Genomic DNA, 25,976 nt, shown 5'->3' with positions numbered 1-25,976 from the left:
GAGGGAAAAAATGTCTAGCTAGATATACCTTTAACATTCTTCAGACAGAGTAAAGCCTGTTCAACAAAGAGAAGAACCTGAGCAGAATAAAGACTTAAAAAGTTTCACAGAGTTGAAAGTTATTCATGTCGGTCTGTCTGTCTGCTGCAGGTGTGTTAGATGTCTTTCAACATGATACCGTCTGTGTCCTCCGTGACATATTTGGTGTATGTGAGGATAACATATATCAGCTAAATGTAATCCCATGCAGAGAGAGTGACACCGACGACAGAAAGAGATCCCAACGGATTATTTGCCAACTGACGATGCATCAGATATCGACTTAGCTAACAGCAATAAACGGTAAGCCACAAAACCCATTGGGGAGGGAGACATCACTTCCAATCATGGGCTTACCGAGAGACAATGTGCAACCAATTGAAAGACAAAGTAAAAATGGATATCGGTGCTTTTTAACTGACCTCATGATGGTGGTGACGTATTTGTGTTTTTTTTCTCTCCAAGGTCACTTTGGAATTTCCTTCTCCTCACAGACAGTATTGACCGAGATTGAGTATTGACTGTTTTGCAACAATCACGTATAGTATATAGTATTTTCACCTTCCTATTTTTCTTCTGTCTGTCTCTTTATCTTTGAAAACACGTCAAACGTAGCCACCTCTAGAACACTGTGTCTGTTATGGTAAGGGCGGCAAAGCACGTGTTGCAGCAGTATTCGTGTTACGGTAGGTTTTTTTTAAACTATGGTTTGGTAGCCTATGGCCTAGGCTGCTGTCATGTTTTGCTGAGGCATTATTTTAAAGGATGAAAGACTATATTTCCCAAATTTGCCGAATAAGCCACAAAAAACAAATATGCTCTCCAACAAAACACTTTTGAAAGACAGACAGTGACTCACCGACACTGTGTTATTTAACAGCAAATTAAATATTAACTAGCATCTGAGAACAGTCAGACTCAACCCCCCAAGGACGGGGGGTAGTAAGACAGTGACAGATTGACAAAGAGAGAGACAAGAGAGGGAATGATAATGAGAGCCAAAGAAAGGACAAATGTTGAAAAAAATAAAATTATATATATATATATATATATATATATATATATATATATATATATATATATATATATATATATATATATATATACGGGAACAGATCAAATAACAAGACATGAACTGACAACAATGTTAATAGATCCACACTGTTACTATATGGACCTGCCTGCCTGCAATGACCACCACCTGTTGCTGGAACATCTGGCTAAACCCACCATCGGTGTTTTTAGTGCGCACACGCACACCCACACCCACACACACACACACACACACACACACACACACACACACACACACACACACACACACACACACACACACACACACACACACACACACACACACACACACACACACACACACACACACAGCATCAGGCCCTTTGAGCTCTGTGTTGTCATCCCAGCACCTCTGTAGTTTCACTCTGGGTTTCAGAACGAGAGAAGTGGGGGAAAAAAACAAGACAACAGCGTCTTTTGAAGTCTCCTCTCTCCTGTTTTGTCAAAGAACTCTGACAAGTGTGGAGGAGGAGCGTTGATGAGAGCAAGAGGAGATGGCTCCTAATTGGCTGCATGAAGGCCACGCAGGCTGTCTCATTCAACTTACGGTTGTGAATGGCAGCAAGTGTGTGTGTGTGTGTGTGTGTGTGTGTGTTTTCTTGGTTACAACGCAAACTTGTATAAATACGTATTATGCTGTAACTCCACAATAAACTCACCTACAACCCCTTTTTTACCAGCCAATAATATGACTAACGGCCTAAAGGCACAGCAGCATTGAAGATGGTGACATTTAATGGTGCCATCAATCCATTCAAACGGTTCCAAACAATTTCTGCATTCAGTTCAGCTTTGGTGAACTTTGACCTTCAGATTATTATATATATAAGTGTATATAAGTGTTGCTTTTGCAGCAGCAACACTTTCTCCAAGCATGGAAATATTATATTTCTTATATCTATAAAATATCCGTTGTCTAAATTAAATCCACATACATTTTATGGAGCACTTGAAGATCCACTCATTACATAATGATGTTATGAATGTGACTTAATTTGTTCAGGGGAGTAAATGAAGTAATTCAAAACACAAACTGCTTTAGTGTTTGATGCGCAACCACATCATCCATGGTGTTGTCTAATACTACTCAGCTGGAAGTTTGCTGACTGCCAGGTAACATCACGTATAACATCTCAACATGAGGAAAAAAAATCATTAAATCCGACTAACATTTGATCAAGTGGTCTGGTGTAGTTGACTAATGCGTCTATACTTGCCATGGTAGGAACAACCTTTGGTACGAGCCGCAACTTACCTGTGTGAGTCATGGGTGAGCTCCTGTACAATTAGCACCACACCTCTGTGTATACGTTTTGGTAACGACCAGACAGCAGTAATGCAAGTACTTCGCTGTAGTAATGAAAGATGCTTACACATTGTTCAGAGGTATGCATGCATACACCAAGATCTTAAAGAACACTGTCATGAGTAGGAGATACAGTGGAACGTACTGTAGCTATTTTCGTTCAATTTTTGTACTGTATGTACAGCAACATGAGTGACGGAGCATGCAAAATCATATTGTCACATCTTAAGAACTGCAGCACAATATGGGTCATTGTGGAAGGAGAAGAGAACTGTTTTAGAATGAAAAGATAAGAGACAAGACACTGTTTGGGACTCGCAACCAACTTTTCAACACAAGCAAAAGAAGCTGGGACGAGTATGTGTGTGTGTGGGGGGCGGGGGGGCATAAGAAAATGAAATAAAGAGACAAGAAAAGGAAAGAGGAAAAAGGGAAAGAGTAAAAAGGAGTAGAGAGGGAAGTAAGAAAATTAAACTGAGCAACAGGGAGGAAAATCCCCCCAAAAAGAAACAAATGAGGATGTAAGAAAGGCAAGAACGAGGAAGAGAAGAAAAGACGGCGACAAAGACAAGCGGAGAGTAGAGAATGCAAAAGTCGTGAACGCCCAGTGTACTGTCACAGAGTGAAATGCCACCCAGCCTGTCACATATCTCTACAATATTAATTACACTGTGCCACGCTCCTGAATAATGGAACAGCCCTATTTAACCAGACTGAATAATTTAGCAGCTGCTGGGCCGAGTGTATATAACGGGATCGATAAGCACCGAGTACAGGTAATGAAATTCCAAAGGGAACCTCAAGGAGGAAAGCGGAGTTCACCTGCACTCAGAGTTCAAGCTCATCGTGCGTGTGTGTGTGTGTGTGTGTGTGTGTGTGTGTGTGTGTGTGTGTGTGTGTGTGTGTGTGTGTGTGTGCAAATTTTTACTGTTTATTTACTACTCCATTACAATGTACTTAAGAATAGAGTTCATTGAGATGCCTTTGTGTGCTCGCTCGGACACATAACTCTCATTATAATGAAAATTATATAAATTGAGTAAAAACAAAAACAAAACTCTCTTCTCTTCTGTTGATTTTTTTCTCTTATAAGCAAACCCGGTATGAGATCTGATGTTGAAGTGTCTACTTGAGTTAATCACTCGTCGAACGCATCATTTAGTCCCAAAGAGATGGGTAAAAATAACAAAATAATCCTTAAACATACAGAAATATTAAACAAAATGTGCACTGCAGATGCAGTACAGGTAAATATAAAATCATATAAAAACATAACTTTGGTAAAAAATACAGTGAAGTCCATAGATCTAACATTCAGATGGACCAGTTAGATAGACCATACATGTGAGCGACTGTCTTTGCAAATGACTTGAAGGAGATATTGTTTGCGTGTGTGTGTGTGTGTGTTGTGTGTCAGCTGGTCACAGGATACCCTCTTCGCAATTAATCAGCCCTGCCATCCTCCCCTCCCTGGGAAATGGATGTAAGCAAAAAGTTAAAAGACTTAATAGATAAATAAATCACAGCGTAAATAATAGGTGTTTGTGTTGCCCACGACAGTAGACAAGGCTGAGGGAGAAGATTTACTCTCACATGCCGCAACATGCTGGATGAGGCAAGACAGCTGAGGATAATAAATATGCATGGCAGGTGGCTGGCAGTGAATACAACAGGTACAAAAAGGCAAGACTGGGAAAGAATGGAGGAGAGAGAGCAAGAGAGGAGGGGGAGGAGGAGAGGCGGGCTGGAGAATGGAAGAGGAGGAAAAAGAGGAGAGAGAATGGAGTAAGACTATTTTATTGTAGGTTGCAAATAGGAGATTTTTAAAATTGCAAGCATATAAGTACTCATACGCTTTTGACTTCAACTAGTTTTATATCACCATGGAGACAACGGCGAAGGAAATGCAATTTTGCTCGACCGTTTTAACACCAAATAACCACTACAAATTCTGATGGAAGAAAAAAAAAAGGCATTTTATAGAATAAAAGCAAATGTAATTTCAAACTTGAAAGAAAAAAATGTACAGTTATTATTTTGCCTGACTAAATGTTAACCATTTTAACATACTGGAGGGTGCAGCAAAGAAACCCCAGTGGAGAAGATATGTTCACGTTAATATTCATCCTGCATCGATAATAATCAGGACTCTGAGGAGTTTTTTGCTTCCACGCGATTGGTGCATAAGCACCACTGTCAGTGCTTTTCCTTTTTAAACACGCTTTCTCATCAACACATGCTTAACACACCATGAACCTATGAAATATTCACACGCAAAGAGGAGGGGAGAGAGATGATCACGTGCACACACATAATCTACTTACTCAAGCATATATTTTCCAGTTTTTGATATGAACCCTTACAGGCACCGAGCCGTACCCTACAGAGTTATAACACCTCCACCGTCTCTTTCTTCCTCTCTCTGTTTCAGTTACTTAGTCTCTCTTTGTCTTTCTCTCTCGCCCATTATCAGCTCATTCTCTAGCTCAGCGGATCATCTTGAAAATGGAGTCATCACAGAGGTCATTGTCTCTCGATTAATGGTCATTACTTCTGCGGTAAAACGCATTTCGGAGCTCTGCTCGGAGCAACAACAGCCTTGTCAATTAGCCGCTTCCTTTTTGAGCCATTTCGACTGGTGGAGGGAGAATTTGAGAACTAAAAGTGATGTATTTTTGAAGTGAAAAATCATATCTGTCAGAATTTAGCCACAGTAAATGCTGGACTGTGCCCACTTAGATTCCTGGCACGAACATGCTGAAAAATATATCTCATGTAAATACAACAGAAAAAGGGAAAATGCACAATGTGTCACACGTATTACAGTTTTAAAAAAATCCATGAAATGCAATATTGCAGTTTCAACTTAAAGTGAGGTGAATAGGAATATTGTAATCCTTTACTACCTATCTTTTTATTGTATTGTCAACTTGGAATGAGGGAGGTAATGTCAGGTCATCAGGACCAACCCTCCACTCACGTTTTAACAAATCCACAACCCCATCGAGGAGAATAATCTGAAATTTTCAGTTTCAATGGACACTTCCTGCAGCTCATTTTACGGATGAGTGCCAACAGCATCAACGCTCTGACACAAAGACCTTTACCTACGCAATGTAGCTCTCGGATACAGATACACCAGTGCCTTTTTTATGAATTTCATCTGTGGCAAGAGAGACTTTCCACACCTTACTGTTGCTGAGAAAATGTTATTTTGCATCCAATCATTTTCACACACAAACACACACACACACACACACACACACACACACACACACACACACACACACACACACACACACACACACACACACACACACACACACACACACACACACACACACACACACACACACACACACACACACACACACACACACACACACACACACACACATTCTCATGTCCCTGTCCATCCCCCTGTGGAGCCAGCCTTTTTCCCTGTGACTTTCATTTTTATTAGAACACTTGGCATCTGATTAAGTCCCATTTGGAGAGTTAATTAGCTAAGCTGCTCTGCTCCGACTGTCTATACACTGAATAAGGTCAAGACAACAATGGCAAGACCATCAGGTTTCTTCAAGAGCAACGCAGAAGTTCAGTGACAACCTGAACCCTTTGTCTTATGGAACAAGTCAACTTCCTTTGATTTCAGCATGAATGGCAGTACAAACAAAGAGTGACCTACACAAAATTGATTGATTTCAGCAATTAGTCCGAGTACTGTTCTGACGAGACTTTCTTCACCAGAAAGAAATGACACCGTTGGATGTTTGTGCAAATGCTTAAATATTCTGATTAAGTTTCTTGAAAAAAGGAACCTCTACCAGATGTCAGGCAACAATGACCGTCCTCTCTCAGCCACAAAGGTTGAAGTGGTGTGATGCTATTAAACAACTGCAAAAGTCCATCGGGAAGTAAGTGGGAAGGATGATTATGTTTCCAGGTATGTCTTCCAAAGCCGGCTTTGATACTGTGTCCAATTTCCAACCAATAGATGGAGGTTTCCTTCAACACCACAAAGTGCTTGGTTGCCCTCTCTACCAAACTAGTTACTGGGGCTAATTCATTTTATTCCTGTGAATAACTGGTCAAACAAACTCTTCTACTTTGTGCACTAATGAAATATTTCAAAACACATTGGATTATGTGAAAGAAAATGTTGATATAAATCTTAAAACATCAGGCCGTGAGTCACGTGAAACCAATCATATATAGTTATGCTAAACATGTAGCAATACAGCCATACAGCATATGCAGAGAATGGAGCTCGGCTAAACACACATAACAAGCATTTTAACTTACACTAAACACAATCCAAACACCAAGCCACTAAATAAGCATATTTTATGAACACAATAACTGTACATGTCCATATATGACGATCAGGATAATGAACAGCTGGAATCGCTTTCAGTCTAAATTCTCTTCCAGCCACACCACCAGCACACTGTAACAGCTGTAATATCAAAGTCACACAAACAGAAGGGTTATGACTTTCACACAGACAGATGAAATAACTGACAAATGGATTAATTAAAGCTCAGGATTACTTTTTACCCTGGAAGCCTTAACAAGAAACGCGCTCACAGTTTCTCTTTCTCCCTCTCAACCTCTACACTCTGTGTGGGCTCAAGTTTGCCTTTGCACTTGCTCAACATTGTTTTTTTTGTTTCACAAAATCAACCAATCTGAGGTCAATCCTGACTGGTTGTTCGGTGGCCAATCACAATGTACCCACAAGAATATGAAGTGATGGGTTCGGGGAAACCGCAGCCCGGGTAGTCAACAACTGAACATGACAGAATAAAATGGTGAAAACAGCAACAATATCATGTCATCTCCAGGATACATTGTGGGGACTTTACATCCTTTTGGGGACAAAATCACGTACCCGTAATGTAACTCATTACATTTTAGGGTTAAGACTTGGTCAATTAAGGTGAGGATTAGGCAAGTAGTGGTAATGTTTAGCATAATTCTAAGCAAATGTAATGTCCTCCGAAGTGATGGAAACACAGCTGCGCGCTCACGTGTGTGTTTGTTGGTGTTTTTGTGGTGCATGTGTATAATAGGTTGTGGTTTTACTCACTTTGGCTCTGTTCAGTGCATAAGCGGAGCGCACCAATGAATAATGAGGCTATTACAACCACAGCAGGCCACAGAACACCTTCTGCTCCCATTCAATAATGTGTGTGTGTGTGTGTGTGTGTGTGTGGGTGGGGGTGTGCCGTCCTGTGTGTACAGTGAGCGTGTGTGTTGTAAGTGTGTGATCCTCTTAGTCAATATGCCAGATTTTTATGAAACACTGCTGCAAGTAAACCACAGCTAATTTAATATTCAGTTTATGGAATGAGTCCTGTGTGTGTGCGCATGCGTGCGTGGGTGTGCAAATAAATGTCAGGCATTAAAAAAAAACTAAACACACATTAGGAAATTTTATTGACCTTCCTTCATTCCCAAACCTCTTTACATGAAATTACCTCACAGATACTATACATCCCTCACCCCTGGCCTTACCTCACCTTTCATGAATCCTAAATGAAACCCCGTCCCATAATTTAAAATATCTCCTCCCCTCTGGAGGATCAGCAACAATGTCCCGGTTAAGTCATTTTCTGAAGTGCAAACCACATCTCTGCAGATGTCCAAACCTAAAGCAATCAAAGTGAGGTCCAGAGAGTGGCAATTGACTCACACACACACACACACACACACACACACACACACACACACACACACACACACACACACACACACACACACACACACACACACACACACACACACACTGTCTGTCCTTCAGAGTGAAAGAAAATCAGCCATTGCCCTTTGAAGTCCTTCATCACTGAGAAAGCAGCAGGATTACAGTACCATACCGCGCCCCTCTGATAACAGTACTATCAACTACCACATGCACCAATGAGGAAAATAACCAATAATTAGTGACTGTGTTTGTTTTTTGCATGTGTGGCAATCAGAACAAGAAACTGAATAGAATACAACCAAGCTCTTGGTCTGTTGCATACTCGACACGATAGGGATATTTCAGTGTCAATTTTTTACACATCAATAGAAATCAAAACAAGATTTGATTCCTATTTTCTTTTGATTGCTTTTTTAAAATGTATTTGTCAATTTAAATGATACTGTTTACTTACTATTGAGAAGACACAGAGGTTCACAAGTCACATGAATTGAAATAAGGCCATGAGGTAGGAGAAGACTTTTGATCTTCAAAAAGGTGTGAAATGTTAATGTTAATAATAATAAAAGAAGAAAACTTACAATTAAATAAAATAATGAGATAGCAGAATAATAATAAACAAAACAAAAAGCTGATGGTTAGCTTTTAGTCATCAGGTGTGGGGGGGGGGGGTGGGAGATGATTGAAAATGTGTCCTATAAAAGGCATGTCCTTAAAACCTCCCTTTAAGTGTGTGAAGCTGTATTTAAGACAGCCAGCCAAGAAGACGGCACGTGACTGACCTTGTCATCTCGTGCAGCTCCTGATAATGGCTGCTCTGTGATCAGTTCCCCGGTGTAGCGACATATTTGCTCCTCCCCAGTGGTTGGTACATCTGTCCCAGTTCAACTTTGAGCAGCGTGAGAAGACAGCCAAAGAGAAAATCTAACCTCAAAGACACTTTACTGTGGCCGACAGGTTCAGATTGAGTTTCATCGGTGGGCTCTGCTACCCGACACGTTATTCTTGTCTCCTGTCCTCTGCCGCAGAGATTTCATCACAGCTCATTATTTTGCTCTGTATTTTATTTTTATTATATTCAGTATTTCATATTGTGACTGCTGTGAGAAATGCAAAGTGCGTTGAGTGACCTCTGTAATTAAATTCTGATGCCATAGAGCCTCGAACTATGAGCACACTGCCCCCGCATTGCAATGGCCACATTGTTTTCCATCATTTCGGTATAGCACAAAGGTATTTTCAGGGGGAGTTGAAAGTTTAGTTCAGTGGAATTTACAGAAACTTGATAATGACTCCAGCTGTGTTAACGTCCTCAGTTTGCAGTTAGGTTGGTGCCAGACCAATTGTGTTCCTATTTACAACACCAAGAAAGAATCATGTTGATCACTCAACATTTAGAATAACATCTGACAGATCGGGAGACATAATTCCCCCACGCTGAGAGAAGGGAAACATATATTTATTCCTGTGTGTCTCTGTGTGAAGTATGCAGCCATGATAACTTTTAATCAAGATCAGATATTAACAAATGATGCAACACATCTGCACATTGGTTATAGGTCAGATGATGTAATTACCAGCAGAGGGAGGGTGAAAGCGAGGGAGGTGTAATATAAGCACCTGAATGTGCACACACATACACATCAAGTGTGATAAAGAGTGGCACAGTGATGGAAACACATTGCAAATGCAGCATCACACGGATGAAAGTCCCTGACTTATGTATGATTGGCATAGTAATAATAATCTGATAACAGTGTACAATATTGATCTCTCTATACGAGTGGTTGGCTTGAAGTTTGAAATTCAGTTTAGCTGTAGAACCCCTTCAAATAATGAGGTTTCATTCCCTTGGAGACGGACCGAACCAGCAGACGATAACTAACATTTCGTTTTCAGAAAGATATATATGAAAAGAGAATTTACCAATAGCATTTAAAAAAAATTAAATGACAATAAAATATAACAAATAAAATATTTAACTGGATATATACATTCTACCCTCTCTAACTTTACTCTAGGTTATCGCAGGGATAGAGTTCTCCATCGCTATGATGAAATTCTGTCAATTATATTCCAGAGAGGTCACATATGAGATCAGTATAGATCTAGATAAAAATATATATTGCTTAAATTTTAAAGGATAAAACCCAGACGCAGCTTATCAGAACATAATTCATCTCTCCGTCGTGATTTGTTGCTCGGGCTTTTCGCCTCATGTCATGTAGTGGGTAGCAGTAATTAGCAGTGAATGCACGAGGGACTCGGGTTGGAGGGTACGGAGCCATTTTGGCTCATGAAGCAAATCACTGATGAAAAGGAAACGACCCACTGTGCTCACTCACTGCTCTTTACAACGTAACACCTGTCTGGAACAACATTTTAAAAAACAACTAACCGATTTAGTTCATGCCTGTTAACTAATGCATGTCTAGTGCCATAAGTATACAGTATGTAGTCAACCCCCTCCCTTCCATCATAAGATCATTCGTCTTAAATCTCTGGATGATCACAAACCTCTAAAGGGGGTAGCATCAGCTCCAAAACCGAGCAACAATTTTCAATTAAATTTGGCACCAATGAAAAACATATATTTTCTTGGGCATCGATTCAAAGCCTTTCACTGACAAAGAAAAAGCAGCAATTAGAGAAGTCGGCATGTTAAGGGAACATGAAAATGAACATGAAATCCCACGGTTACCAATTACGACGTTCATATCTATTATGGGAGAAGTAGTTTCAGTGTGGTCGGGCTTTTCGATAACTGAAAAGAAAGCATGCAAAATATCTTATTTTTCCTTGTACGTGAACCCAAAAATATCAATATTTTTTTACGCACGCAATTTGCCAACACTGCTGTGGGTGCCTGCCGGTTCTTCCTCCTTGCCTGCACGCCTGTGTGTTGGACAGTCTCAACCAAATCACCACGTAATCAACAGCGGTTTTACTGGTAAATCAAGATTTGAAACCGCACTACTAGCTGTCTAGAATTTGACAAGGGTTTACCGTGAAACCTGGGACCTTTTCATCCCTGGTCCCGGGCTAAAAACAGGCTGCCTTACCTGAGTGATGGAGGTTATTGGCCAGGCGGAGCTTAAAGTGACCACATGCAAACACTACAGAGCGTTTAAGAACGGAATGATAGAAAGATGAGGAGAGAAGCTGTTAAATGTGTAATGACACCAAGTCCGTAGTCTCGTCAGTACAAGTCTACAGGAATGCTGTATATATTTGGGCCCATATGATGAGCAGAAGCAATTTTCTTATGTCCCATACTTGTTCCGCCTGACACTTATTCTTCACTGCTCTAAATACTGTTGCACAGTGTAGAGACGGTGTGAACAAAATTACATTTCTCTGCATCTTTGCACCCTGAACCCCATCCTGCCTTTGTCCTTACAAATCTATCCTCCCCATTTCTTTCATCCTCCCTGCGTGCCCTCCTTGCTTCCTCTGCAGCTCACTTCTGCACAGAGGGAATGGCAGCGGTGGCTTCAATAATTCACTTCCCCTCAGAACAGGTTGTGTTTGCATTGCAGGGCGCTGGAGGCGAGAATAGAGAGGGCGAGGAAGAAAGATTAAAAACAAGGAAGCATGAAGAATGAACTCCAAATGGATGAAGACTTTGAATCGAAAGATAGAATGAAAGTAAAAGAAAGAGTACAGCCGAGGAGAAAAACCTGTTGTGAGTAATCAGGATGTGGAAAAACAAAGAGGGAAGAAGAAGAAAAAAGGGGGGGGGGGGGGTTAGGACGGACAAAAGCCTCATCTGTACTGCTGTATTCACTTAGTCCTGTTGTGTATATATCCCGAATGTGAGGTGAGAAAGAGAAGACTAATGGAAGAGAGAAGAGGAATGTGGACTTATCAGTGAATGATATTCAGCAGAAATGCAGAAATGGGAAAAGGAGGATGAAAGAGTCTGATAAAAGCTGAAGAAACTAAGCCAACACATATCACTTCTTACAGTATAGTTGCACTGTTGTGTTTACGCTTCGAGGTATGTTGACATCTAATAAACCAACCCAAGAAATGATAAATTGACAAAAGCTTAATCCTCACGGCAAAAGTTGGAATTTAAATAAGAAGCCCATGAATTGATTGCTAATTGCCGACGTTTATTTTTCTAAAATTGCCAAAACGTCACTGGCTGCATGTGAATATTCTACTATATTAAACTGATTATATTTGGTTTTTGATTTAAAGAAACACCTGAAGAAGTAATCCTGGACTATGGGAAATTGTGATGAGATTTGTGGATAGTGAAAAAAATAGTCAGCTAAAGCCCTGCTTCATACACAAGCTGAACTAAGATTTTCAGGTGTGTTTTTTTTAATTATTATTTTGATTTTTTCCTGGTCTGGTGGCAAATTACAGCAAACAAAATGGACAAGACCAACAAACTCCACCATAGTTACAGAAAAGGAAACCGAATTTATTCAATTAACTCAAATCCCTACGATGGCAAAACCCTTTCTGATTAGGCTGTTGGTGAGTTGGTTGGATTTATCTTTCAACTGGACAAAGGTAAAAAAAATGTTGAGTAAAGTAAACTTGCCAAATAGGATTTGGGCAAACACAAAAAACTAAAGTTAGGTTGCACTCTACCCATTTTCTTTTGCTCTGTCATGCTGACTTGTTCCCTCTGGTTCTCTTTTCAGAGCCCCTTGTCAGTCTGACTAGAGAAGCCTTTCTTCCTTCAACTGCGCTGCCCTTTTCAATGTCATTCTCGCTATGACACACTCTCTCTCCCTCTCTCGCTCGCTGCCATGTGTCCTGTTTCTCTTATTTAATAAGCCCGATCCAAGACATTTTACTGAATGTCAAAATTCTGTTAGATCAGTCAGATCTGCTTTATCCAAATGTGTTGATGTCTCCAGTAGAAAGGTGCTGACAAACAAATGAGGTGATGCATTTTAGAGAAACACAGTTGCATACTTAGAATTATGTAACTCCAGTTTCTCTTTACATCACTTCAAATGCAGAAATGCTGTCATATAATATGTAAATCACAGCCGCTCAGAAAACACACCGTTGCTACTGTCTGCATTCTGCCCATTAGATCAGCTGACGTATATGAAATGTACCTGATAGTTTATCTTGCTTGACAGCAACTCCTCCTCCTCCTCAAATGAAGGATGCCTGGAGATTTCTTTTTTTCTTCTTCTTCTTTTAAGTGGAATAACATCATTACTCAGCCAAAGGGAACACAGTGATTGATTTTGAAATAATTCTCTCATTCATGCATCTGGATATAGCAGATCTCATTTGTACTGGACTAAAATAATGTTGTGGTTTCCCTGACATTCTCATGCTTGTAGTGGCTTCCGTTAGCTACAGTGCTGGATCCCAAGCAGGGGGTAAATGCTTGTATTTGCAGTCACCAGAGAGAACATGGAAAGATCAGCCTCTGCTAAACTGGACAGAAAAGAGTCAAGTTGTTGGAAATATGGTCGCAGCTCCCTTCTGTTCCTGAGTTATGGTTTTGAATAATGCCCAGAAAAGAACTTTCACGGAACATTAAGATGGCATAATGACGATGACCTTTGCCCTTTTTGAACGTCAAATGTCATCACTTCCTCTTGTCACAAGATTAGATATCTGTGTTACATTTTTTGTCATATCGCATGAGTTCTTGAGTAATGTTTGTGAGGTCACAGTGACCGTGACCTTTGACTTTTGACCACAGAATGATCTATCTGACCTCTTACAACCCCACGTCCCATCAAGGTCACTCAGATCTGCTGACCAGTTGCCTCTTGTCATCCCCAGGTCCAGGTTGAAGCAAAGGGGAGGTGGTGCATTTGTGGTTATAGCCCCCAAATTCTGGAACGAGTTGACTCTGCGCGTCAGACTGTCCCCTGCACTTCCTGTCTTTAAATCCCGTCTTAAAACACTTTTCTCCTCCTTGGCTTTCAACTCAGTGTAACGATTGTTCCTCCCAATCTTTCGTCTGTGAAAGTGGTCCTTGTGTTTTTATCGTGTTTTGTTTTGTTTGTTCTGGGTTCTGGGCTACTTTTAATGTACAGCACGTTGGTCAACTGTTGGGGTTTTTAAATGTGCTCTAAAGATAAATTTGATTTGATTTGGCCAAATTGTAAATAAGTTCATCCAAGTGGTCGTTTGCGCCCGATGTAATGAAATTCCCTCCAAGCATGCCTGATATATCGCGTGAACAAGAATGGGATGGACGTGACCTTGACCTCTGACCTCTCAAATCATTGAGAAGTTACAGAATAACTAACTGAATAAGTCTTTAGGATTCATCCACAGGGCATCTTAACTGTGTGTATCATATTCCATGGACATCCGTGGTCGACTGACCGACAGATCAACATTGCCATGCCACTATGTGGCCAAAAATATACCCACATATCTGTGTGTAGGTGGAAGATTCCCAGCTATCAGCTGCAATATGCCGACGGCACATTGACTCACCAACTTGAGTCAGTTGTTACACTATGGGCTGAGGTTGAGAGTGCATGAACACTAGTTAGGAAGTGTGCAGAGTCAGAGTGAGTCAGAATGAATAGCTGAGGTAATGGATAAATAACTAAAATAATAAATAACCTTTAGCCACTCCAACTAGGCAATAAGATAATTGTATTCTTATTTTTCTGTGAATGACAAATTCATGCCAGGGTTACAGCTACACTTGTCTCGAACGAATACAACAACATGACATTTCATTCACAGTGAAAATCCTCGGCCTCCTGTTTGTTTGACCTACTTTCACCCAAATCTAACCACCCTTCCTCGTGATGCACCTTTCCCTCTGGCCTCATTTGGTGAGGTTGCTGCTAGCCCAGGCTATCTCTTCGCTCCGCAGTGTGAGCCCTCAACCCCTGCTTCCCAAAGCCTGCCTGCAGTTTTTAATGACAGTGTGCGCTATGTCCTATATATGCAGTAAGTGGCGAGGTGGGTGGATGCTTGCCACTGAATTCGCGGATGATAGCAACAAAGATGACAGGGCTTTGGAGGAGAAACTTGCTGGATATAAAGAAAAGGGGGGAGGGAGAGGAAAGAGGGAGAGGGTAAACAAGGAAGGAAAGTGACGAGGAGAGTAATAGGGGCAAATCTGTTAAAGGTTTGGAGTAAGGAACAGAATTAGCACAGAAAGAGGATGTAAAATAGCGAATGGGTACATTTTATTTGACATGTTAAGGAGAGGTGTGGATGGCTGGGAAGGAACAACGGATCAGAGAGAGGAGAGAAGAAGGGAAGAGAGGAAGATGACAGGGACATCTTTTCTGACAGGTAAAAGTTTTGTCGATGGGTAAAGACAGAATGGAGGAGGAGGTGGAGGAGGGGGAGGTGGAGGAGAGGGATCAGGATGTGGAGCCGGTGGCAGGTAAATTGCCACACTGACAACATGGGGACTTTTCAACACATCCGACAGATTATACCCCCATCTCCTCTGAGCCAGCTGGGACGCATGGAGGAAGACGGGAGAGTGTGAGAGCAACGAGCTCAACATTTCAGACGTTAAAAGAGCCAGAAGATTTGACTGAAAAGCGCCGTGTGCAGGGGTAGAGGGAGGGGATCGCCACTGAGCGGGAGCAAGTCTGAGAGGGTGAACGTGCGGTGAAGAGGGGGAGAGGGCGAGCTCTCCAAGCGGCACGCAGCGCTGAATTATTGAGGCCAGACGTGTGTCGGAGCAGAAGATAGATTTCCAGTGTTGATCCCTTCCTGCTGTCAGAAAGTTTAGTTGGACATGACCAACTCCAGCAGCTGTGGTTGTTTTTCTGTTGTTTGGGGGGTTTTTCAGCGCACACCACAGGGAGACGCAGAGCAAATGTGGGAGGAGACACACGCCGCGCCGAGTGCGGCGTGTGTCTCCTCCCAGTCGTTCAGTCAGAGCATGACTGTACGATCAGGTTTTCCCAGGTAGTCAGTAGCAATGTGCGGGTTTTCTATAACGTGACATATCAATATATGTCTATGCCGAAGGCAGTGACAGGCAGCGACAACAGCTTCCCGTATGCATGGCACAGAGCACACTGTGAAATCCTGGCATTTGCCAAGTGTGACTCAACAATATTGCAAAGATTTCAAAGACCCACTGCAGAGATTTACACCTAAACACTTGCAAAGTGTCAAAAGTCGAAGTCACATTAGTGAAAGTAGGGTTTGTACTGTGCATGATGCACTGCGTGTCACACGGCATTTAAGCAGCCTCACTTAATATTCTGTCATTACCTTAAACTAAATATGTGAGATTTATTTGCAGAACTAATGAACATGAGTTCTTCTGTCGTGAAGTCTCTAGACTTGAAATGATCAGTAAATTCAATGTAATGCTGATGGATCACTCTGCTCATTGAATTAAGTTTCTAAAGAAACATAATTCAGACTTCCCAACATCCAGAGTTTGAGGTTTAAAACTTCCCAGAGTCCTGGTTGTTTCTTTTCATCACTTGTTTTTCCTCGTATTCAGTCGACGCAGGCTGCTATGTTCAGGAGAACACTGAAGTGAACGAGCATATTTTCCACTGATTTGCCAGATTGATGAAAATTGGTCAAACTTAAGATCTCCCTTCTGTCAAACGTGTTTTGTTCATTGTTACTGTACTTGTTTGGTAACCACTGTACGTGATCACGGACAGTGGAAGCCTCAAATTAAGACATGTACAGATGAGAATGATTGAGGGACATTAAAAATCAATCAAGGTTCCACATGCAAATAATTGAACATCTTTGTGGAAAGATAATGTCAGACACAATAACTGCTCCAAGCTGAGTATTTGTACATGTATCATAACATGAGTAAAGCTCCTTTAATTTGAAGGATGCTCTAATCGCATAAAAAAAAATAATCTAGAAATAATTACCCTAAAAATAAACCCTGACATATTCAAATGAAAAGTTGTTTCTTTTTAAAGGATGAAACCAAGGGACGACTTGAGTGCTGTGGACAAAGGAGAGAAGGATGAAACAGAAGGAATGAAGAAGAAGAGTGACAGTGTGAGGGAAGTGCGGTAGGAGGCAGACGGTCTCTGATGTAAGCCATGTTCTCACCGCTGTTCACAACCGTCCTGTCGCCTTCGTGAATAAGTTAGACGCCAAATGTTCCCTCCCTCTCACACACACGCACACGCACACACACACAGTAGCCCTTATTCCTTAACTCTCAAAACACCAGAAATCAAGCCTGATGCACACCAATCACAAAATAGGACATACCAAAACACACCTTCACTCCAAGCAGCTTTGTCATTGTAGCCTCTACAGTATATTAAATATTAAGTTGCTCTGAATTCCCAAAATTGCACAGAACGACACAAGCGCAGACACACAAATGTGTCTATCAGCTCCTGAAGCGGAGCCAGGGAGAGGTGCTTGATGATGTCTGAAAGAGTGGCGGTGGTACAGAGGAGAAAGTGAAGTTTCCCTGACAGTTTTTCCAACCCACAGGGCAGCCACATGGTCCTTACATGCCCTGGACCACTTTCATCCAACGAGGGGGGTGTCCGTGTGTGTGTGTGTGTGTCCGTGTGTGTGTGTGTGTGATGAGAGTGGGTGAGAGTGAGGTAATGATCTGGTGGAGTTCACTTTAAGGTAAATACTGTGAGAGGAGTTTGTGCACACGCATGTACGTGCATATGAAAATGTGTGCGTGGGCTTTCACGCGTGTGACCGTGCATGTGAGCTGCATGAACAGGAACTGAGTGAGAGAGAGTGAAACACAAGGGCATGAAAAAAGAAGCACAAATGAAGAGGTAGAAGGAAGGTAACGTGATGCTCTGTGGGCAAAAAGTAAATAAATTAAATCCCTTCATCATAAACACGTGCTGCTGGAGCCTGCAGTGATTTCCTGGACATTCCATTCCTCCTAAATAAACTTCTACAATTGATTTAAAATTTGAAAAATGTTATGCTTTCATATTTAAAGTAGAATTGGTCAGTCAATCTGCATTTATTTATGCAAAATAAATACAGAGGACAGTGATTCAAGTACTTTCAAAGTGTGTATTTTTACAGGCTGACAGTAAATAATCATCATCGATGAAATTGTTTATAATTTAAAATAAAAATTAGATCTTAAATTAATATTTTGACATTTTAGAAAGTAAGAGTTGGATGTGAAAATTGATAGTACTCTCATGTCAATCATGTACAATAAATACAAAAATACATTTTAAGTGTAGAAATGACAATTCTCTTCTTTTTCTTTTTTCTTTCATGGGTAATGTACTGGGCAGTTTCTTGGCTGGGAACAGTTGCCAGGCAACCAGCAGAGACTCCAGAAAAGTTACTGGTTCAGGCCAAGAAATTGTCCATCACATAACCCCTGTAAAAGAAATTCCTTTATTTTTTTCCTTTTTATTCTGTTTTTGTTCAGTATAGTAAATGAGATATGCCATGTTAATTAGGCAAGCTGTTTCCACTCTTTATGCTAAGCTAAGCTAATCCTCTGCTGGTCCCAGATTCATATTGATTTACAGACATTACAGTGGTGCAGTGTCAGTGTTCTAATCTAACGCTCTGCGAGAAAGCTAAAAAGTATGTTTTTTCAAAATGTTAAATTTTTCCATAAAATTGCAAATTTCACAGCACATATTATCATAAAATAGAGTATAGACTCCCGTCTAAAAAGAACATTGAAATGAACTCTTCTATGAAAAACAAAAGGCTTAAGTAGCATGCCACCCACTGCCAATATATTAGCTGATGAGAGGCAGGGAGACAGCTTACACCTGAATACATATTTCTTACACAAAGTCCTGACGACTACACTTTCTAAGGAGATAAATACCGTTCCAGCTCGCTCGAGGCACCAGCGTGCCAAGCTGCCCACCTCTACCCGCAGCCTTTTGCCCACCCCGGGCTCAGGGTGTAACTGGTGGGAGGAAGGGTGATAAATCAGACCTCCCAGGACGTTACTCTTATCCTTTACCCCAAGGTGGCGGGGCTAGTGTAAACCACAGTCAACATATCACTTCGGCCATACGCCTATGGCGCCGTTGCTGACCTGCAGGGTAATAGAAACGTTGTCAGGCTTTAATATCCAGTCAGCCATACAGAGAACAAATAGGAGAGGAAAGAAAAGGAGAGGAGGAAAAAATGGCAAAGAAAGAGTGGAGTGAGCATCGAAACAAAAAACGTTGGGTACTGTAATGTGGCTGCAAAGGTTCTCATGCCACAACCCTTTTGAGACGAAGGCAGCGGTGGATACACTGCTACACCAAGGACCCTAGTTGACGCGAGATATAAAATGAGAGCAAGAGGAGATAATTAAAGCGGCGTGTGGACTAAAATTTTTAGCAGGAGGGAAAGGATCACAGAGACTGACAGAGATGAGTGGAGACAGATACAAAGAGGGGGAGGGACAGGGAGACAAAGAGGAGGGGAGCACAAGTGGAAGGGGAGCAAGCAGATACGCGGCTTGCTTCGAACAGTTAAACTATTTTACATCCCGACTTTAAATTGTTAATTGTGGTGAGTGAAGGAGAATCTGATAGACAGCACAGAGGATACAGACAGCTGTCAACATCCATCGGCTCCCCAATCCTGCCATCCCATCATCTCCAGTCCTGTGCAAAGAATAGCTCACCACTGAATCTATCTATCTATCTATCTATCTATCTATCTATCTATCTATCTATCTATCTATCTATCTATCCATCTTTTTCATCTGGACATTTGGACAGCAGTTTGAGCACCACTAATTAACTTCTAAGGACTTTAATTAAACATGATAAAGAAAGAAAGGCCACCCAACACTCACTGACATTACTGATCAAATAATGTGGAAAGGGTGTGTTATCAGGAAAGTGTGAGTGTGAGTGTGAGTGTGTGTGAGTGTGTGTGTGTGTGTGTGTGTGTGTGTGTGTGTGTGTGTGTTACTCAAGTAATGGGGACCTTAATCTGTTAACACGGTCACATTATGGGGATTTGTCCTCCTTGTGGGGGCAAAAAGCAAGTCCCCATAATGAGGTAAAGAGTAGGAGGAGACAGCAGGTGTCAGATAGGGGGGAGGTAAAAAGTTTATCATTATCTCCAGTTTTAATGCTTCAGTCTCTTCCTATCAGCGCCTCGCCGCTTCCTCTGCTCCATTCCCGGGCAGCCAACAATAAATTATGGATGCTTATTAGAAAAGGGCAATATTCAGCATCCAAAATAAACCCAGCACCAAGAGACGTGAAAGAGACACAAACAAACAAAAAAAAAGTGCTGATGTGGGAAGAGGAAGAGGGAAAGTCACCGGGGAGGCCAGTGGCCGGGGCCGGTTAAACCTGGAGTGATCGCTTTCTAGGTCACCGCATTTCCACACATGTGCCGTGGCAGGCTAATATACTGCAGCGAGTACGGCTCCGCAGTAAGACGATGCTCAAACGGCGGGTGTTCCTATAATACTAAACTTAAAACATATTCCAAACCTTTCATTCTTCCTTGGGCAACATCTTCAAAGTGATACATTTGTGTTCAATTTCGGCATATTTAATTTTCTTTCCTTTCACTTTCTGCATCTATTGTAGTGCTTTGGACTATAGCCAGTGGCAAGGCCTCAACTACAAATGCTCAAAGGCTGTGAAGCTAAATCATTGATTCAAGTTTCCTGTTAACAAGCACATAATGAAGCATCATATCGCGGGCTAATGCAGTCTGGATTCCGTCTACAGCACCAGCTAATGGTTCTTGTGTGACTTTGTCAAGCAATCAATAATTTGGTGTCCCTGTGAACTCTGATGCTCGCACAGAGTGCGATGTGACACGGCAACACAAAGTTGGAGAGACACGGGTACATTTCGGAGGGTGAGTCACGTCCTGTGAGACTGCCTCGGATTCTTCTGAGCCTCCTCTAATCCCTGAGTATGTTGAGGCTCGGTGCGTGTGAATGCCACATCATGCTTGTAATGTTTAGGATTACAGTATATCCAGATTAAATGAAACTTGAAAATCATTTTATACATGTGTGTGTGTGTGTGTGTGTGTAGGCAGGGATGTTTATGATCAGCGTATGGAGATGCATGTAAAAAGCTAATCCCCCCCCCATAAAAAAAAGTAGTGGAGGAGAGGGGAGGACTCTTGCTGTGGCAGTTCCGCTTTTCCTTTTTTTTCCAGTTAAGTAAAGCAACGCACTTCCTTGGCACACTTCTCTGTCCAATTGTTGTTTGAAGGACAGGTGTTACAAGCGCTTTGACAGCCTCTCAAAATTCACAGACGTACAATCAATACTACACTGCTGCGAGAGAAACAGTGACTGATCCACGAGTCCCTGCTGATCCAGCAAACTGTTGCGGTGGGAAGACAAGTGTGTCTGCCGCACGACATTTGTGCATGTGCACACACACACACACACACACACACACACACACACACACACACTTGCTTCACATTAGTGTATTTGGCACATGAACCCACGCTCACATAGACAACGCCTGCGCGGACAGACTCGCAAGCTCGAGCTGACAGAAACGCACACGTCCAAACACACCCCAGAGAAGGCTACAGTAAATGAGCCTCACAAGCCGTCCAAAGCGCTGACATCAATCAGGCACGCTTTCACCATTCGGCTCCCGACGGACAGTGAGTCGCATCTGTCGGCTACGGCAAGTGCTAAACAATTCCAAAGTGAGGGGAACCATTTCATGCGCATCTGCGTGCACAGCAAGCAAACGGATGAGCGTCCGAGACTCATTGGCTCTCTCTCGCCAAATTCCCCTTACCCGCGTTGTTTACCACAATTGGGCAAATTGTGAAACCATTAGTTCTTTCTGAGTGACTCTCTTTTAGAGAGAATGATGAAACAGTTGTCACACAGGTACGCACAGCTGAGCATCACCACCACACCGTCCACCTGGGAACGTGGGGCCTGCATGTGAACGCTGGCCAGTATTATTCCCACAAAGCTTTGGGACTTTTCCTCCCTCAGCGGCAATTGAAAGGCTGTTGCACATTTTTTTTTTTTTAAAACAATAAATTCCCTTGTAGTCTAAATGACTGGCGTCGTCTGCATGACTATTTGCTTCAGCCCAGTGCATATTTGTGACGGATCCCATGAGGCAAACATGCACAAACTCTTCATGGTAATCAGTATATCACCCTGTAGAGAGCCCAAACTGTTTCATGCAGTTATTATGAAAAAAATAAATGGGGACAAGAATGCACAAGGGCAAAGTGGAGATGAGATCCTTCGGCAGGACGGCGTAACTAGATCAGAGGAGTCAAGTGATTGAAAAAAAACTAACACAGAGAGGGAAAATGACCACTGGCACTGAAAGATTTTAAATTGTAAACAATCTGACATGTATATGCCGAAAATATTTTAGGAAGAATATGATGGTGTGTTAAAAACACATATCCTAGCTTTGTAAAAAAAGAAAAAGGCTGAGACTTGATGTGATGTGAGTAAAACTCAGGTAAGTTTTCACAGGTTTGATATATCCAATAAAATCCTAGAACAATGGTAGAAGAAAATTAACTTCTCAAGCTCTGATCCAGCACTTGTCGCCGTCTGCAGAGCATCGTTGAAAGGGGAACAATCTAATCATTAGAATTTTGTCAAACATAAGGAAACACTTCAGATCCGTCCATGTGAGATGGTCACAATTCACCCTGATACTGACGTCCCGGCACCAGTGTGAAGTACGAGCCCGGTCAGGCAGCATGGACTTGTACACGGGCCGATATGCTTCAGCTTGTCAGCATTTCTGGGTGTGTGACGGCAAACGATTGCGATTGCTTATGACAACGCCAGTCTATGCTACTATGACTAAACAGACCTCGTTTTCAATGGCTGCCACATGCCTTCAGACATCAGAATCAAAATGTATCAAAGCTGACAGCTCAGTTTGTGTGCTTCGCTTCCTTTCGCCTCGCCCCGAAGGGACGGGAGAAGATGCACGTCTGGCTGGGTGCCTGTGGCTGAAGAAACTGAGCCTTTGTAGTACAGTGAGACGGCCTTAAGAGGATACAAATCACCGCTTCATCCTCAAGAAGCCTCAGTGCGACTGTCCCGTTTAACCTGTAACAAGACGATCCGCGTTGCAGAGAGCTCTGCCACTCTAATCCCCCCCCCCATGCTGTAATAACCATGAACCATAAAACAATGAAGTTATATCACACTTTGTGTAATAAAAGCACTAATCCGTACTGGCCCTACAATGTGTATTACACCATGAAGATTCATATCAGCTTTAAAGAAATGGAATTAAGACCGGATTTACCATGGAAGGGTTTCCCCTCCACTTCACAGCTGGATGTTTTCCCAGCTTCCTCCTGTGACATCTAAGAAGTAATATCTCCCCTTTCAAGTTCATTTGCTGTCGATCTCCCTGAAGCTTTTCATGCAGTATAGTTTAAAGGCCAGTTATTACACCGGCTCCTATAACAGTGAATCACACTGTATGAGGCGGACAATGGGAGAAGCCCTTAATTATGGTTAGGGGCTCATAATTGAACTCATTAACACTGTTGCTGCAATGGAGTGCTGCAGTCCGCCGCACTAATAAAGCTTGCATTGATGTTTTAAAAGGGATTCATTGTAAAATATCTTACCGTAAACTCCTTGGCCCCAGGCAAGAGGACAGACACTAGAAAATAACAAAATCCAGTAAAGCTCCATGTTCAGCTCAGTTCCGTCATAACCTGAGGAAGAAGAAAGGGGGCCAGAGGTGAAAACAGAGGCACACAGGGGTAGGGGCCGTTTCAAACGCATGTGACAAACAAGAGGCGAGGAGACACTTTCAACTGGGTGTTCGTGTTCAGCTCCAGTCTCCTCCAAACCCCCTTAAGCCGTGGTGGAAATATGTGACACAGCAATCGAGTCCCACGGCCGCGCGCAGCCAATACCTCCAACTTAAAGGTAATTCAATCACAAAATCGTGGATTATCAGAGGCTTACGCACGCAGGACCGTGCGTAAAGGGATCGGAGATTGACAGGATTGCTGTTTATCGTGACCTCACTTCGTCTGCTCTGCCCCTCTCTCTCTCGCACTGAGGCACAGGTGGGCAGGTGTGGACAGGACGGGGGGAAACTAAGCTTTTAGGCTGCACGTATATATTCACACAGAGGATTTAGACACAACAAGTGGGGTCACGCACCTCGGACACCCGTACACTTACGCACACTGCCTCTCCTTCGGATCAATACAAGGATCCATAGTGACACCGCAGAGGCTATGTGAATGGGGGGTGATAGGTCGACTTATTAAAAAAAAAAAAAAAATAAGGAACTAAAGCATCCTCTTTAAAACGCAGCATTTTAAAATCCATACGGGATCTCACTTCTCTGCGCAGTTCACATGGGGACCCCGGGGAGGAGGGATGAGAGGCAGCTGGAGTCAGGGGCTAATGGACCGTCGTCTGCGTCTCCTCTGACCGAACATGAGGATTCCCCTCCGACATCTGGCCCTTGGTATTTGTATAATGGCCCCGAGTCGTCTGCACTGACTGGTTGCATTATTCCGTCATCGAAGTTTCATTTTGTGATTAAATACCAACATTAATGTCAGCATGAAACACTGACATACAAGTAGATCGTTTTATTGTCTGCATAAGACAAACATGAGTGGGGCGCACTGATTGCATGGATCAACTTTGACAGAACTGAGTAAAAAAATTAATTCTCATTCGTGTCCTCAAATGCACATACTATCTAAAAAAAAATGCACATGAGTGAGATGCAAAGTAAAAAGACAGTCTCTGTTTCTCTACCTTGTCTCCGAGGTGTTCCGTCCTTTGGGTCAGAGCCCCCGGCGCTGCGTGCTCTCCTCCCGGCTCCGCGAAGAGGATTCCTCCGCTCTCCGTTGTTCCGGTCCGCCTCACAACCTCTCCACGAGATGTGTTGAAAAGTTTTTTTTTATAAATCCTGCTCCGGTGGGGCGTCCGCTGTGAGCTCCACGACCCCCGGAGCGCACAGTGGGTATGAGACACCGCGAAGAACCTCCGTGGTGCGTCAAACTTTTATTTTACGCACAGAACGGGCGGGCGGCCGCTCGACTCCAGAGTCCCTCTGCTTGGAAAAAAAAGAAAATTTAAAATAAAAGCACTTTCCCTTTTTGGAAAAAACTCAAGCGAGACTAGTTGGGCGAAATCCTACAGAGCCAGTCTCGTCTGTGGAGCCTTCTTTACTCTTACAGGCGTGGTTGAAGTGGTTTTGACTCTGACAGTCTCTACAGTGAAGCCCCTCTACTCACACGATCATGCGCTCTGAGGACGAGCTCCCTCCGCGGTCAATCAGCGCTGTGTCTGTGGTCGACGGGAGATGCCGGCCAAGTGGAATATGTGAGCAGACTGAGAACGACCGCCCCTGTCTGTAAAGAGGAGGAGGAGGAGGAGGAGGAGGAGGGAGGACAGAGGATTCTACACATAGATGCGCTCGAGCTCTCAGCTCCGCACTGAACAGGTTGTCAGAAGAACAGTCTCTCTCTCTCTCTCTCTCTCTCTCTCTATCTCTCTCACTCTCTCTCTCTCTCTCTCTCTCACTCTCTCTATCTCACTCTAAAATACCTTTCCAACTCTTTTTTCGTGAGCTCCACGACGTGTTTGTTATGGAGCCGAATGGAGTAACACTGTTCTTCGCCTCGCTCTCTGGTGTCGACTGGTTGATGGAGTAGTTCGCCGGCCGAGGTGCCACCAGTCGTCGGTGCCAATTAGAGGTGAAAGGTGCTCCGTTTTTGTTTTTTTTAAACCAATGGGGGGAAGCCCTTAACTGCACCACCCCTGTCTGGACCAATTATTTATGACAGCATAAAATAAACTGACTACTGGACAACCCCCAGCTAGCTCTCTCTCTCTCTCTCTCTCTCTCTCGCTCTCTCTCTCTCTCTCTCTCTCACACACACACACAAACACACACACACACACAAACACACACACACACACACACACACACAAACACACAC

At 42.6% G+C, this 25,976-nt stretch overlaps 1 protein-coding gene across 4 annotated transcripts in view; it reads right to left on the bottom strand.

Moving 5' to 3' along the window:
* LOC118302636 (MAM domain-containing glycosylphosphatidylinositol anchor protein 1) overlaps positions 1–25,395 on the bottom strand; it is a 149,342-nt gene extending 123,947 nt beyond the window's left edge. For 2 of the 4 annotated variants that reach the window (XM_035628939.2, XM_035628942.2), the window contains exons 1-2: positions 24,787–25,367; positions 23,628–23,717 (exon numbers count right to left, since the gene is read on the bottom strand). In XM_035628939.2, the coding sequence (XP_035484832.1) occupies positions 23,628–23,694 (67 nt within the window). In that variant the 5' untranslated portion in view covers positions 23,695–23,717; positions 24,787–25,367. Of the gene's footprint in view, positions 1–23,627; positions 23,718–24,786 lie in introns of all 4 variants that reach the window. The other 2 variants (XM_035628940.2, XM_035628941.2) reach the window with 2 other exon arrangements.
* Positions 25,396–25,976: the final 581 nt, after the last annotated feature.

This window comes from Scophthalmus maximus, chromosome 4 (genome assembly GCF_022379125.1).
Source record: "Scophthalmus maximus strain ysfricsl-2021 chromosome 4, ASM2237912v1, whole genome shotgun sequence".
Lineage (NCBI taxonomy): Eukaryota > Metazoa > Chordata > Actinopteri > Pleuronectiformes > Scophthalmidae > Scophthalmus > Scophthalmus maximus.
Note: the sequence above shows the minus strand (reverse complement) of the source record. Positions and strands in the feature narration are given on the sequence as shown.